General features: G+C 37.9%; 1 protein-coding gene across 3 annotated transcripts in view; it reads right to left on the reverse strand.

Annotated features, from left to right (window-relative positions):
- TXNRD1 (thioredoxin reductase 1) overlaps nt 1-16,052 on the reverse strand; it is a 56,568-nt gene that overhangs the window by 14,153 nt on the left and 26,363 nt on the right. For all 3 annotated transcript variants that reach the window (XM_059681793.1, XM_059681794.1, XM_059681792.1), the window contains exons 5-12: nt 14,304-14,446; nt 13,782-13,897; nt 12,184-12,409; nt 9,717-9,809; nt 8,986-9,062; nt 7,513-7,669; nt 3,831-3,938; nt 181-276 (exon numbers count right to left, since the gene is read on the reverse strand). In XM_059681793.1, the coding sequence (XP_059537776.1) occupies nt 181-276; nt 3,831-3,938; nt 7,513-7,669; nt 8,986-9,062; nt 9,717-9,809; nt 12,184-12,409; nt 13,782-13,897; nt 14,304-14,446 (1,016 nt within the window). The remainder of the gene's footprint in view (nt 1-180; nt 277-3,830; nt 3,939-7,512; nt 7,670-8,985; nt 9,063-9,716; nt 9,810-12,183; nt 12,410-13,781; nt 13,898-14,303; nt 14,447-16,052) is intronic.

Here is a 16,052-nt window from a genome sequence, read left to right on the forward strand (position 1 = left end):
TGAAGCTGGGGGGAGAGCACTGTGTCACCATGGTCCTTGCTCTCAGAGGTCTATGCAGCTGGGGAGACCGACAGGTAAAACAGGAAAGAAGTGTAGTGTGTAAACATGTGATCAAAATATAGCTACATATTAAAAACAAAATGAAGTTAGCTGAAAGGATTAAATGAGAATTGTACTTACACTGTCTTTCATATTACAGACTATTTTTGCGTAGCATTTGTTGCTATCTCTTGATGGAACCGTCCATTCCAACGGCCAAAAGTAACTATGGTAAACCTAAGAGGATATAAGCACAATTAGACTCATCATCTTAGGAAGCATGTTTGTCAAACACTAGCTCTGGCACAAAGACAATGGAAGCTCTTTAGTATTTAGACTTTCACTAAGCAATAGAATTCATACAGACACAGACTCACAGACTCAGAGAACTAACTGATGGTTTCCAGAGGGGAGGAGAGTTAGGGGACTGGGTAAAAAAAGTGAAGGGATTGAGACATACAGATTGGTAGTTACAAAATATTCAGAGATGTCAAAGTTCAGCATAGAAAATATAGTCAATAATATTCTAATAACTATGCATGGTGCTAGGTGGGTACTAGACTGATGCGGGTGGCGGGGGGGGGGGAATCACTTTATAAATTACACTAGAGGCCTGGTGCATGAATTCATGCACCAGTGGGGTCTCTCAGCCAGGCCTACAGGATCGGGCCCAAACCTGCTCTCTGACATCCCCCAAGGGGTCCTGGATTGCGAGAGGGTGCAGGCCAGGCCGAGGGACCCCACTGGTGCACGATCGGGGCCGGGGAGAGACATGGGAGGTTGGCCAGCCATGGGAGGGACTGCGGGAGGGCTCCAGGGCATGTCCAGCCCATCTCACTCAGTCCTGATCAGCTGGACTCCAGCAGCAAGCTCACCTACCAGTTGGAGCGTCTCCCTGCTGGTGGTCAGTGCACATCATAGCAACTGGTCGACTGGTCAACTTTCTGCCCCCTGGTGATCAGTGCACGTCATAGCAAGCAGTTGAGCGGCCTTAGCATATCATTAGCATATTACACTTTGATTGGTTGAAAAGCTGACCAGAGGACCAGACACTTAGCATATTAGGCTTTTATTATATAGGATAACTAACCACTATGCTGTACATCTGAAACTAATATAAAATAAGATTGAATGTCAACTGCAATTGAAAAATCAAAGTTAAGAAAACACAAAACACCTCCCAAAAAATTCATGAAATAAATAGGAACTAGTCAGAAAGTAAATGACTTTAAAAGTTCTGTTGTCAGCTCCTTTTGCTATAAGCGCATCCCTTAATTACAACTCAGGCTAAAGAGTAAACGTTAAGTCATAATAACAATAAAGAGCTAGCAAATGAGAGAAAGAAGCCATGTCATTACATGCTGTCTTGCATTATCATACGAATTTAAAAACAACAACACAATAAACCTCTATTTTGTTACCTGAGAGGAAGGACAACTTTGGGCATGAAACAAGTCAAGTGCCAGCAACAATTATAGCAATTATCAAGTTTTCTTGCTTAATGCTTCCAAAGACATTCCCTCCATTGACATTATTCACCAGGAGTATCGAAGGGAAGCAGAGGAGGGAGGGAAGGTAGGCAAATGGAAGGACACAAACATCCTTATTGATGTTTCGTAAACTTAAGTGCTGAATGACTAAAGGGATTTATTTTCTCCTCTAACTGCTAGCCTCAATTTGAAACATATATGGTTAGCTACCTTTTAAAAACATACTAATCTTGTAGACATTATAAGTGTTCTTTTAAATTATAAAAATGATGTAAATTTTTCTTAAAATATGAGTTACCAAATTGAATGTATATCATAGTATGATAACAATTATATAGGAAAAAGATGATTAAAGAAATTTTACCCAATTGCTAATAATTAGTTACCAAAAAAAAGAGTAACTGTTCCCTATTTCCTTTTCATGTTCCAAAATTTCAACACAAATGCATTATTCATATAGTAAAAAATGCAAATTCTAATAAAACAAAATCCAAAGATGGTCTGCCAAGAAATATGCAATGTATATTAAGAACCTTAAAATTTAAATACCTCTTTATAGGAATCTATTCTCAGAAAATAATCAGAGAAACAGACAGTGAACAATGAAGAGGTTCATCATTCTATTAATAGTAAAAAACTGTAAACAGGTTTTCACTATAAAGAATGCCACAACAAATTATTGTATAGCATCCTTAAAAGAATTACACAAGTCATTTTAAAAATGATGTTTTTAGGGGGAAATGCTCATGATCTAATATTATTGTAAAGTAGGCCAAAATACTGCACATAACTTAATCACACTTTTAAAAAAATTAAGATATAGCCCTAGCCGGTTTGGCTCAGTGGATAGAGCGTCAGCCTGTGGACTCAAGGGTCCCAGGTTTGATTTCGGTCAAAGGCATGTACCTTGGTTGTGGGCACATCCCCAGTAGGGAGTGTGCAGGAGGCAGCTGATCAGTCATTTCTCTCTCATCAATGTTTCTAACTCTCTATCTCTCTCGCTTCCTCTCTGTAAAAAATCAATAAAATATATTTTAAAAAATAAAATTAAAAATTAAGATATATGTACCTACACAAAATTATACATGCATTCAATATATAAAAACATACATAAATACTTAGAGACCAGAATATGCCAAAATATTAACACCAATTACTACTTCATGAATGAAAATTTCCTTTTTTATGTTTTTGAGCTTCCTATAACAAGGATACACTATGTTTAGAATCAGAAAAAAGTTAATATTACTCCTAGACCAAGATATTACATGCTATTACTAATGCACATAATAAAGAAAAGGATTGGTAAGAGATTTAAAATAAATTCACATCCTGAAACTTACTCTGGTCTTTTAGAAGTTTTTACTAAAAACTTTTCCTCAAATGATTTAAAAAGCAGCAGTCATTTTGTGTAGCATTATTTGTGTATATGAAAATAGTGCACTTTATGTGCATTTTCCTTGACTATATGATAAAAGTTAGTGTAAATTAGAGGATAACAGCAGAGGGTCAAAACCTAATAGAACAGCAGAAATTAAGTTAATTTTTATTTTTTTTCTTTGTGTTTTCCTATATTTTTCCTATTTCCAACAATATTGTTTTAATAATAAAAAGAAACCAGTAAAATTGGTTTTAAAAAGTAGAAGCAAGTATTATTAGATCAACTGATGAAACTGAAAAATAGAAGGTAGATCACATAAAAGTATCCATCTCTATATATAAAAGCCTAGCAAACAACCAGTCGCTATGATGCATACTGACCACCAGGGGACAGATGCTCAACAGAGGAGCTGCCCCGAGCCTGCAGGCCCCGATCGCCTGATCAGAGCCAGGCCCCTGGGCTGGGAAGGGGAACCGGGGGTGGGTGGCAGCGGATGTGGGTGGCGAGGGAAGGAGAGGGGAAGGTGGGAAGGCGGGGAACCTGATCAGCACTGATCACCGGCCAGGACTAGGGACCACACCATGCACGAATTTGTGCACCAGGCCTCTAGTTGTATCAATATTAAGTTTCCTAAATGTGGTAACTATCCTGTGATTTTATAAGAAAATGCTCTTATTCATAGGAAATATATGCTGAAATGTTTAGGAGAAAAGAGGCATTCTACTTACTTGCAAATGGTTCAGGAAAGAAAATACACACAGATACACAGAAATAGAGAAAGAGAGACTATGCAATGTAAAAAACAAATATTAATAGTATATGGATCTGGATAATTGTACAAAAATTCTTTGTACAATTTTCCTACTTTTCTGTATGCTTGAAATTATTTTTAATTTTGAAAGCAGTAGAGTAGAACTTACCTCAATATTTTCTTCCCCAAATTTTTCCACAGCTTTTTCTTCAGAAAGACCACAAGCACCATATTCCAAAGGAGTAAATACAGTTGTTGGAACATTTTCATAGTCACACTATTTCAAAATGGAGAAGAGTTACAAGAGAAGTTATAACTCAAAAAAAGGGTATGCTTCAAAAAGGTTCAAAATTAGGTGAGAAAAGCAGACTAATAAATTTCTACCAAAAATATGGGAAGTCACAACAATCCCAGGTATAAACCTATCACATGAGAACCATGAACCGATGTCATGAAGTTTTGGCAGAGGTTTAATGTCTGGCAAGACTAGTCATGAATAAATGATTCATGGATGTTAACAACAAGGACATACTTTCTCTACCTTTAATAAAGCAGCCAAAAACAATACAAGTGTACTCAAAGCTGATGGTCTCATTATCGGTGACAGAAACTAATAGACTTCTATGGGAAATTAATTAGGCAATACATATTAAGAGTCATAAAAATATTTTATACCTTTTGGCCCAATAAACCTATTCTTAGACATCTATAATAACATACAGAAACAGCTGCGTGCATTAACTGAGCAATGCTGTAGCTCTCTTCAATAGTGGCAATATGGAGCAGCTTTAAAGTGCAAATAAGGAAGTAGTTCTGTAGTACATACACTCCATGTAACAATATGCAGCAATTAAAGTGAAATGAAAACTAGAGAAACAAAAAAAGTTAAGGATTCTATTTCCAAAGCACATTTTATGATAATAGACATAGATGACAAACAGATTCTGAAGTCAAAGAAGTTGTAAAATGCTGTATTAAGCAAATAAATGTTTCTTAATTACCAAATATCTCAGTCTTTAATATGCTGATGCGAATTCTGTTATTATATAAATGCAAAATGTTTGTAAATGCTGTTTGATGAAAACCTACCCAGTCACATTTACCCACAGAGGTGAGCCATTCTGCATTTAAAATATGAGAAGTTGAATTCTCACTCTCTAAAACAGTAGGGTGAAATCTTTAAAATGAGTCTCCCTGTGCAAACAGTAAATAGAATCCTTTTTCTCTAAGAAGAACATAAACCTTTGGAATTCTGATTCAACAGTAAAGGCAGATCTCCACTGACAGCCACAATAGTGTACCCGGGACCAGACCTACCTCACTGCTTTACACAACTAGAAAACCAGACAGATATGAAGCAACACTGTTTAAACATCTGGCAGCAGCTGCAGGGCAGAGCCCTGAAGCCAGCAGAGCTGGACAAGAACTCCTGGGATCTGGGCTGAGTACTGATCTGTAAACGCCTCAGAGGAAAGAACCACTGGAAAGCAGTAGGCTCCAAAATGACCAGAGCTCCAACAGGACTGGAAATAGTTCCTGTTCCCAGAGTCAAAGCAGAAAGAATTCATCATGTGAGAGAAATGGGGTTAATTGATGCCCAAAGGCATCAATTTAATGGTTGAAACTAAGCCCTCGGTGAAAGGTTGCTGTAGCCGAACCCTAAAAAAGCTTAAAAGCAAGTTACAAAAGGGATAAAACTAACCCTATGTAACTTAACGAACTGTCAGAACAAATCCTAACACTGTATAAAAGAACTCAACAAAACCCAGCACTGAACAATGTAAAATATACAGTATCTGCGTCCACCCAACAGTATCTGGACATGCAAAAGAGCAGGAACATGTGAACCAATACCACGAGAAAAATCAACCAACAGAAACAAACACTGAACAAAAGGTGATGGAATTAGCTGAGGACATTAAAAGAACTATTACAAATATGTTCTGTCTATTCAACCAGGTAAAGGAAACCATCAACCTGCTGAGGAGAAAAAAAGAAAAATTTATTTTAATAAATAAAACTTATAGAGATGAAAAAGACTATTTGAACTGCAAACCACACAGATTGGGATTATAGCCCAAGAGAGTGCAGAAGAAAAAAAAAATCAGTGAACTTGAAGACATGGCAATAGGTTTTCTAAGAAAATGGAGCACTGAGATGGGGTCGGGGTGGGGAGGAAATGGACACAGGAGCAGAGCATCAGAGATCATGGGATAGTATCGAGTGAACCAATATTCATTAATTGGAGTCTAAGGGAAAACAAAAACGGGAGTAGACAGAAAAAAATAATTGAAGCCCTGGCCAGTTGCTCAGTGGTTAAGAGCATCAGCCTGTGGACTGAAGGGTCTGGGGTTAGATTCCAAGTCAAGGGCATATACCTCTGTTGCAGGTTCCCTATCCCCAGTCACCATGTGTAGGAGGCAACCAATGGATCAATGTGTCTCTCTCACTTCAATGTTTCTCTCCTCCCTTCAACCCTCTGTAGAAATCAATGGAAAAAATATCCTCTGGTGAGGATTAAAAAAAATAATAAAAAGATAATTGAATGCCTGAAAATTTTCCAAATTTGGTGAAAACTATTAAACAGATAAATCCAAGAATCTTGGACACATCACAAGCAGAATAGTTATAAAGAAAAGCATGGCAAGGCATGCAATATTCAAACTGCTAAAAAAAATGACAAAAAGAAAATCTTAAGAGGAACAAACATAGAAATGATAGTGCATTTCTCTTTAGAATCTCTGCAGCCACAAGACAATGGAAAAATCATTAAAATATTTAAAGAAACGCTGTAAATCTAGAACTCTATATTCAGTAAAAATACCTTCCAGAAAATGAATGCAAAATAAAACATTTTTTTCAGCCTTGGGGAGCCCTCTTCTCCCCGCCCCATTCCAAGTTTGTATCTTACTTGGGTGTTCTTTCTCAGTGCTAGTGTTTCCTTCCTTCCGTGTTTCCTTCCTTCCTTCCTTCCTTCCTTCCTTCCTTCCTTCCTTCCTTCCTTCCTTCCTTCCTTCCTTCCTTCCTTCCTTCCTTCCCTCCCTCCCTCCCTCCCTCCCTCCCTCCCTCCCTTACTTTTTTTAACATTTGAAATAGAATTCTTGTACCATAAAATTCACTTTTCAAAGTTTACAATTCAGTGGTTTCAGTATAGTCACAAAGTATGCAACTAGTACCACAATCTAATCCAGAAGATTTTATCACCAGAAAAAGAAATTTTATACCCATCAGCTGTCACTCCCCATTACCCCCTCTCCCCCCCTCCCCCCCCAAGCAAAATCACCATGAGCAGACATACACTCAGTAACTGGTCCCATGACAGATACCTAAGAGTTTCAATTTATCTACTTTGATTTTTAAAAACCACATTAAGTTATTAATAGAACACATTCAACATTCTAAGCACAGACGACCAATTTTTAGAAAGGACAGGGAAATAAAGCCTGAACACTGATTTAAGCAGCTCTGTACACTGGCATTATTCCCTAGATCCCCAAATCCTTTTACATACCCTACATAGGTATCACAACAAGATTTCTTACCTTAATAATAATAAAACTGATATAAAATGCAACTATTATGTGTAAATGGAACATAACAGTGCTGAAACTTGATTAATCAAGCTCATTTTATTCTTATTGTAATTCCAAGAGTGACAGTTTTCTTAATAAAATCACAAAGGTACAGCATTCCTAACAATGTCATTTGGAATTCAGTAATAAAGCACATCTAGGATGCCATCATCAAAGTAAGTAAATTATTTAAGACCTGGGAAACTTCCCAACTATCCCTAAATAGAGAACTGGGCATATTATTAAAAACAGTATTTCAGTGGGTGAAGTGTCACTCACCTTGACAGTGGAGCCAGCGTAGAGCCTCTGAGCCAGCAACCTTCCCGCCTGGATGGCTACAGGGGTGAGCTCCGGCTTCCCCTCCAGAATATCACCAATGGCATAAATGTAAGGCACATTGGTCTGCTCTTCATCTGTGACAGGTATTTTTCCGTTCCTGCAAATTGATCCCATTAAAAATCATCATTAATTACCATTAATAATTAAGTAGGACAAAATCCCCTTTATCCCAAAATTATGACTCCAGCTGGGGACAATGTTCTAATGTATTACACCAAACAAAACAACTTTATTTATTTCAGAAGAAATAAAAGCTTAGAGACCATTCTCGCTGCTATTCTGAAAAATAAAGGAATAAGAAAACTTGACAGAAACCCTGGAATGGATAAAATGGAACATAGCAGTTAAGAATAAGAATTGTAAACTGTAATAACCAGGTCTGTTAGTTATTACCTCTTTGATCTTGGGAGAGCTATTTACTATCTCTAAGCTTCATACCCCCCACATATACTAGTAAATGGGAATAATGATGATGGGAATAATAGTAGGAAGAAAAAGAACACCATCTCTATCTACCGTAAGGGATTGTGAGGATTCAATGTGAATGTGAATAAAACATTCAGCACAACAGTTCATGGCTCACAGTAAATACAGAATAACTATTAACATTATATGAAATCTACACCTTAGATCTAATTGGAAACAGGCTAGCAAGTTATGAAAAAAAGGAAGAAAAAATAATCTTCACAGTAAGATTAGAAATCTCTTCTCCTGAATAGATGTGATTCCTGCAAGGATTAAGAGCTTGCCATTACTCCAAGGGAGCTTGCCGTTCACAGCAGGTGCTTTTATACTTGGATGTAAGACAGGCGGTATTGGGAAATACCCCATGCTGCTCCCATAAGCAGATACCAGAGTCTCAATTATCTGGTGCAGTACAGTCCAAAGGACTTTACCTCTTTTTTTTTTTTTTTAAGCCTTGTCAAAACAAGGCCACCAAAAATTCTGATTGCCTCCCCCTCAAAAAAATTGGGAGAGAGATGGGAGGACTTTAACTTTTAAAAGCCTTGAAGAAATGCGTTTTCATACCTGCAGCTATCACTAGAAATGTAGTGACCACCCTAGTCCTAGTGACCTTAAAACCTGGTAGCTTTAAACATGGTTCAAATCTACATGCTGAGTGAAGCTAAAGCATATTCCTACAATTAACCATGGATGGATCTTTTTCTGTACACATACACACTAAAGAAACAAAAAGTAAGCCAATATAGCTCTCAATTCGATTTTGAAAAGAAAAAAGGAAAACAGAAAATACTATGTATGAGTGGCGCTGGAAGACTTTTTCTGAACTTAAAAAGAGAACTCTTCAACTATGATAAAAATTAACTTTAAAAATCAAAACTCCAGCAATAATCAATATTATAAGTACCTGAAATAGTATTCGATAAGATATAATAAAGGTTTTTTTCTTACTTTTCATTTATCTTTACACCCACGGCTTCTAAGCCAATTTTTCTTGTGCAAGCATCTCTTCCTATTGCCAGCAATACCTGAAAAAAAAATTAACATATAGGTAGTGACTTATAACAAAAAGGCTCTGCATGAGTTATTTAATCATTATTTTTTCTGCTTATTAAGCCAACCTGATTTATCCAGACCTGGAAAGAAATTTCATTAAGAAAATAATGCAAGAGTTAAAACAAATTACAATGTTTAAAAAAAAAAATCCTTCAAACATGATATAGCAGAAATCCTTATCCATTTCTTATTAAGAAAAAGGAAGTTAACAATTCCTCAATTAATCTAGACAAGATTAAAGACAAAGACAGCATAGCCTATGACCGAATTCAGTTATTTTAAACATTAAAAGTATTGGGCTGGATCAACCAAAGGACTTGTATGCATGCATATAAGCCTAACCAATGGACACAGACACCTGGGGGGTAAGGGCATGAGTGAGGGGTGCGGGGGGGAGAGGGGAGCAATGGGGAGATAAGGTCACATATGTAATACCTTAATCAATAAAGAAAAAACAATGGTGGGCTGGGGAGTTAAAAGGGAAGAACATGGGACAGAGAAATTCTAGCTCATTTAAAAATGCTGATGCCCTTTTACAGCCATTTAACAAACAATATTTTAAGTTACAATGGAGAAATCTGAAATCTAAAATAAAGTATGAACCTGGATCTATATCCGTTCCTTACCGTATTGTACTCTCCTTCGATGATTTTGTCACTATTGGTGGACTTAGCCACCACCTTGAGTCGGCCTGGTGTCCCTGCTTCAATTTGTTCAACCTATAAAAGTGATAAGGTCTTACTCAACGATAAAGACATGTATCAAGTGGATACTTTCTCCCTTTCTGTCTGGTTAACCCAACGTTAACACAAAATCTGGTTTGAAAGGTCTTTCATGTCCTATCTCCCTCACCCCAGCATCATTAGGATAATGTGATTCTCTTATTAATCCCTTTTCTCACTGCTTAATGTTTGCTAGAGGGGTTTTCTTTCACACAGTTCTTATGCAGAATTCAGAGAGAAAAGTGAAAGGGAAAGCCAGAGAAAGCAGACTACAATCCCTAAAATCAAACCAATGACTAACTGTCTTTTAAGTCACCCAGAATCACTAAGCCCCTGGAGAGCCACTGCTGCTCATATTCAGAGGTTCTCTTTTGACGACAGATGCTCAGCTCTATACAAAGAACAGACATGAGGGTAGATCAATCATGATACAGATAACACCTAGAAAGCCCTAAAAACCATAGCGGGCAAGGAGGTGTGTCTGTTTGTCATCACCATGGGCTGTCTTCAGTTAAGGATATAGGGAGGAAATGAGCAGTCCTGGTTCTTGTGCTATGATGAGACTGAACATACTAGCCTACTACACATAGATGTCCATGGTAACTTGGTGACAATGACTAAGAAACCCCACTACCTGGAGGCTTCGGCAAGTATGTAGTGAACCTTTGTTGTCCCTGAATGACAGCCAAATCATGGGTCTCCGTAAAGTATTTACTGGAGAAATCCATAAACATAACCTGCAATGTCTACCCTCCCTTTAAAATACAACCGCTGTGTGGGAAACTGTCACGATTGATTTTATTTTCAACATCTAAATAGACAGTCAAGATTTCCTTCTTGAACTCCCTTGCTTTCTTATACAGATAAGAAATGTCTTTCCCATTTAATTTAAGGTATAATGTTCTAATCTTTGGAGAAAAGTTGAACTGGTCCATGGCTTAGATTTGCTTAAAAATTATAAGGGCCTCACCCCACCTCTAATTCCTTCCTGCCTTACTCACTTTTCTGTTCCAGTCAGGCTTTTTCTGTATCTAGAACAATTTCTGCATTTAGAACAATTTTATTCCCAACAGCATTTTTGCTCATACTTTGTTCTTTGCCCAAAATGCCCTCTATCCCTCCTCTCTGCAGAGGCTTCTTCCATTCAGTCGCTTTATAATGTAGCAAGCGTTCACACTAGCCTCTGGGGAATCAGACACCTGGTAACCTCAGCAAGATGTTATGTACACAGAAACAGGTTTATTTCACCAGGGATAGTCCACCAGGTCCTCAAAGGGGCCCACAAGTCCCCAGAGGTTATTAAAAAAAAAGATGCTGCTTTCCTATCAGTATGGCATTACTGATAGCCGTTGTTTTCTAATCACCTACCCCCACTCCCTAAAAAACAGCTACAGCAATAAGTACTGATAACCTTCAGGACATTTGTTACTTAATCCTCACTACATTATTATGAGATAGATTCATCTTAGACCTACTCTGAGCCAGAACCGTCTTTCTAACTGTAAGCTACTGCGATCTTCACAAGAACTGAGATAGGTGCTATTATCATCCCAATTTTATAAAAGAAAACTGAAGCTCTGAGAGGTTAAGTAATTCCCCCAAAGTCATATGGCAAGAAACTGGCAGAACAGTATTAAATCCATGCCATTCTGACCTCAGTGTTCCATGTGCTATCAACACTATGAGATTCATGGTCACACAATGAAACTATGTTAACCCACGAAGCAATTTTTAAAATAACAGCTAAAATTCCTTAACTTTAACAAAACAGTTCCATCCTCACCTGCACTAAAGGAAACTATTAATCTGAGATTCACAAAGTGTTTGATTCTGTCACTCTTACATATCAAACATGGTAATATTAAGAAGTCCCAATGTAACTTGTCATATTGTTCGGCCCTTTCAAGAGAAAATGAAATGAACAAAAAAGGCCACCCCATATAATAAAAATAGATAATTGTATTCAAGGAAGCCAGAATAGTATAGCACATCTACTGACTACACTGTACACCAAGGAGAAATGTCTTACGGAAAATTTTTTAAATCAGCCTAGTCTTGAACTCTTATTTAAATCACTGGTATGTATGAAGGAACAAAGTATAACAGACCAAAGATAATAAAGGAATGCATAAAGGGAAGTATTAAACAGAAGAGAACCAAAGGTAATGAAGAAATTATTCTGCAAATAAGAACAAAGCTATTTAGGCAGTAGGTAGGTACAAGTTTACATACCACTACCACACAATTGAGGAATTACAGTGTCCCTTATGGTTTATAATTCTGAGAGGATGCTTCTATCACCTATAGAAATCTATTTCCTAACTTTTAATATGTGTATAGAACCAACAAACTTATAGGCAACTCCACTTACCTTTATTGGTACAAATTGTTTTATAAACTTGACACCATGTTCTTGCATGTGTTCACCAATTTTGTTGGCCATGTCCTGGTCAAATCCTCTAAGGAGAATGGATCGTACCATAACAGTGACATCTAAACCAATGCCAGCAAGAAACCCAGCACATTCTAAAGCGACATAGGATGCTCCGACCACCAGGGTCTTGCCCGGGCAGTAAGGTAAGGAGAAAAGATCATCACTGAAAAGAGATTTTAAAAAGAAGGCAGAAATAAAAAAAATGTTCATGGGAATAATGACCAAATCAAAGCAAATATTTTTACTTTCTTCTGAGCGAGACACCTTTAAGATGTAAAAATTTATTTAGCTACATACATAATATGAGAAGTTTTTATAAGGTCTTAGACTCTCCCTTTGTTCCCACCCAGTGGCTTGGGGAGTAGCTCAAGCTACCCTGGGGCCAAACACAGCAAACTATGTAACTTCTGACCACAGTCCAACTCATAGTCAAACAAACCGATGCTGAATTGTCTGGAACAATTCTTCACTACTGTGTTTAATATCCTACATTTGAAAATCTAAACCCTCATCCCACCACTCAGCTCTCCCTGAGGTGGAAAATCTGGTACTTCTTATCTGGAATACCAATTATCAAGAGTGGGGAAAAACCCAACATACAGTCTTTGTATGTAAACGTCAATTATAAAAAGTAAAATCTGACAAAATCTTCTTGCTCAATGAAGAATGCTGAATATATGAGTGAAATCACATAAGCATTAGAAAATAAATTTTTTAAATTTTGAGAAGGGAGCCTATTCAAAACAACAAAGACAACAGTTGCCATCAGAGCTGCCCCTATATGAAGCACAGAGGAAATAAATCCTCCCCCCCCCCCCCCAAAAAAGGCCTGAAAAGAGTAATCTATAACACAATCAGATACACTGGGGGAAAAGCATCCAAGAGGACATGTTTATCAACAATCTATCTTAATGTCTTGGTAATTTAAAACATCTGAAAAACAATGTCACCAGTATTATCACTTGGACAAAAATAAATCACTTAGCAAAACCTTCTTATTTGACTCACTTATTTCGGAAGATTCATCTACACTGACACTGCAAACATTTGAACAGGGAATTGAACAGTGAATAGGGACCAAGCTTTGATAAATCTAAATGGTCTGCCATCCTCTCATTCTTTCAGTGTCACACTGCAAGTGTTAAAGGGTAAGGTAACAGACGATCCTATATATATACACACATATGTATCATTTCACAAAATGTTTGTGACTGTCCCTCTGGTTTTATAAAATACATTCATAAAACATATTCACACATATATAAATTTCAATATAAGCATACATCTATATGTTAGTGATGTAAACTCTGGGTGGTAAGATGACCAATGTTTATAGTTTTTAATTTGTAAAATATTCTCGTATCTAAAATAATTTTTCCTTTCTCTTTTTTCCCAACCCCCTGCCCCTTTGGGCAAAAATATGGTAAAAAAAAATCCACTAAGTTACAGGAAATGGACAAAATGGGTTTTAAGACAAAAGCAAAAGCATAAATCCACAATGGGTTTTTCTTTTCTCCCTGCGATTTTTTCCTTACCTGCTGATGCAGTATTCTTTGTCACCAGGGATGCCCAAGTAACGTGGCCTTTCACCGGTAGCAATGAGAAATCTCTCTGCTGAATAAATTTTTTCTTTGCCTTTGTTATTCGTTGTCTACAAAGGAACCAAAATGTCAGGTTTTAATGGTTCTCATGACGTAGAATTGTAACTTCACAGTTAATAAAGGCCATTTACCACATTGTCCAATTTGATCCGCATATAAATTTGGTAATACATAAGAGATATTAAGGCTCTGAGCAATTACGGGACTTGGTCAAGGTCACTATGCCAGTAAATGGCAGAGCCACGACTCAAATCCAGATGGTGTGGCCCTGAATCTAGTTCTCTTACTCTCCAACCCGACAGAAGAAAGCCCCACAAGGAGATGTGATGGCAAAATCACCACACTGGGCACTCTGGGTCACAGTGCTATTACTTTCATGAGGATAATCCCCTTCTCCTTTCCTCCCTTGCCTCCAACACAAACCAAAAGAAGCTACTTAGGCTGTCACACAATTACCTTAATCCTATGAGGACCCACAAACTGCCCATACGCATTCTCATAGGTGACTTTCTTCTCCCGCAGAGCCACGCGGTAGCCCCAGTTCAGGGAGCCAATGTGATTCTGCACGGCTTCGGTCATTTTCCCCCAGTCATGTCCAACTGCACAAGGAAATAAGACAAGACATTTAGCCTTTCAACTGCCTGGAGAAGATCGTTTCTCAGTAACTATTTACATGGAATACAAAGAGCAGAGCTTTTAGTTGAAAAGGGCAAGTCCTTCATTTCAAGCCATAAACAACCTTTTAATCTTCAAATATTCTTTCCTTTTTAGAAAACTACCATAATACTAAATAATGCAAAGCTTCCTGGACATTCTTAAGACTAAAATAACCATTCTCAACTTTTTTCTTCTTTATCTAGAAATGAAAGGGAGGGAAGGAGGGGGGAGAGAAACATCAATGATGAGAGAGAATCATTGATAGGCTGCCTCTTGCAGGCCCCCTACTAGGATCAAGCCCACAAAACCAGGTATGTGCCCTGATTGAACCAAGACCTTCTGGTTCATAGGCCCATGCTCAACCACTGAGCAACACTGGCCAGGCTCCACTCTTTTTTTAAAAAAAACAACACTAGGATATTTAAGCAAACCCCAGCATTTTATTAGTGGTGATTTTGGTTTAGTTACAGTGATTTAGGGATGCCCAAGGGCCAGTAATGCTAAACATCCTTCACTACAGTTCCTTACAACTAGGAGCTGTCTGGCCCAACGAAGTGCCAGTGCCATTAACGCCAATGCCATTAACACCCCCATGAAGAAACAGTGGACTAGATTAAAGGGAAGATTCACTTCTGAAACTTTACAGCTGTAGAACTACTAAGTGACTATACTCTGCTAATCCTATAGCAGATACCATATTCTAAAAGAAGACACAGTTGAGATTAAATAACAGCACCAACAAATTGTTATTTCAATGACAGAAATCCAAATTCAATGATTAGACCTGTTCCAATCTCAGTCAGCCTTCCTTTGTTGCCGTCAGACCCCCCGATTCCCAAACTTCTCAAACCCCCTTTTCTACCAGAGCCCCTTCATCCTCTGATAAGGGGAGAGCCAACCACCATCCATCCCCAGTCTCTATAGTGTGATTCTGATCAGGCAGAAGGATTTTAAAAGTTCCACCCACCAGTTTGGGATTTAGCATAAGGGCACTCTAGCTGCTCCTATGTCCTGACCTTGCATTCCAGTCTGGAAACTGAATTTCTGGTCTTGTAAAACCCAAATTCCTACTTTACATACTATTATGGTCATTGATCCTTGTTGGACTATTGGTCATAGCATTCCTGAACCCCAGTTCTCCAGGGCTGCCCTGTCTTCTGATAATGCCTAAATCCACCACCTTCAATGGATAAAAACTTCTAAATTGTATAATAAGGAATAAATGCACTGCATTCCCAAATATTACTTGAATACTCCACATCCCCACACTCACCCATCTGCTGGCATGGCCCCAGCATTTCTCCTAGGCCTCCCAATTCCACTGGCCTGGTCTACCAGTTGTAACCCAAGAAGGACGAATGGCCTGCCCAAGGCCACACACTAACCCAGTGGCAAACACAGACAGTGTATGTGAAAAGACAGGTGTGTGGTAGGAGAATCTATCCCAAACTGCAAGCCCCCAATTGCAAACCAATGAGCTTGCTTTCTTTGTATTGACAATGGGATTCTAAAGCTTTCTAAATATTTAATATTTTAAAGATACACAAT

Source organism: Myotis daubentonii, chromosome 2 (assembly GCF_963259705.1).
Source record: "Myotis daubentonii chromosome 2, mMyoDau2.1, whole genome shotgun sequence".
In the NCBI taxonomy this organism is placed as follows: domain Eukaryota; kingdom Metazoa; phylum Chordata; class Mammalia; order Chiroptera; family Vespertilionidae; genus Myotis; species Myotis daubentonii.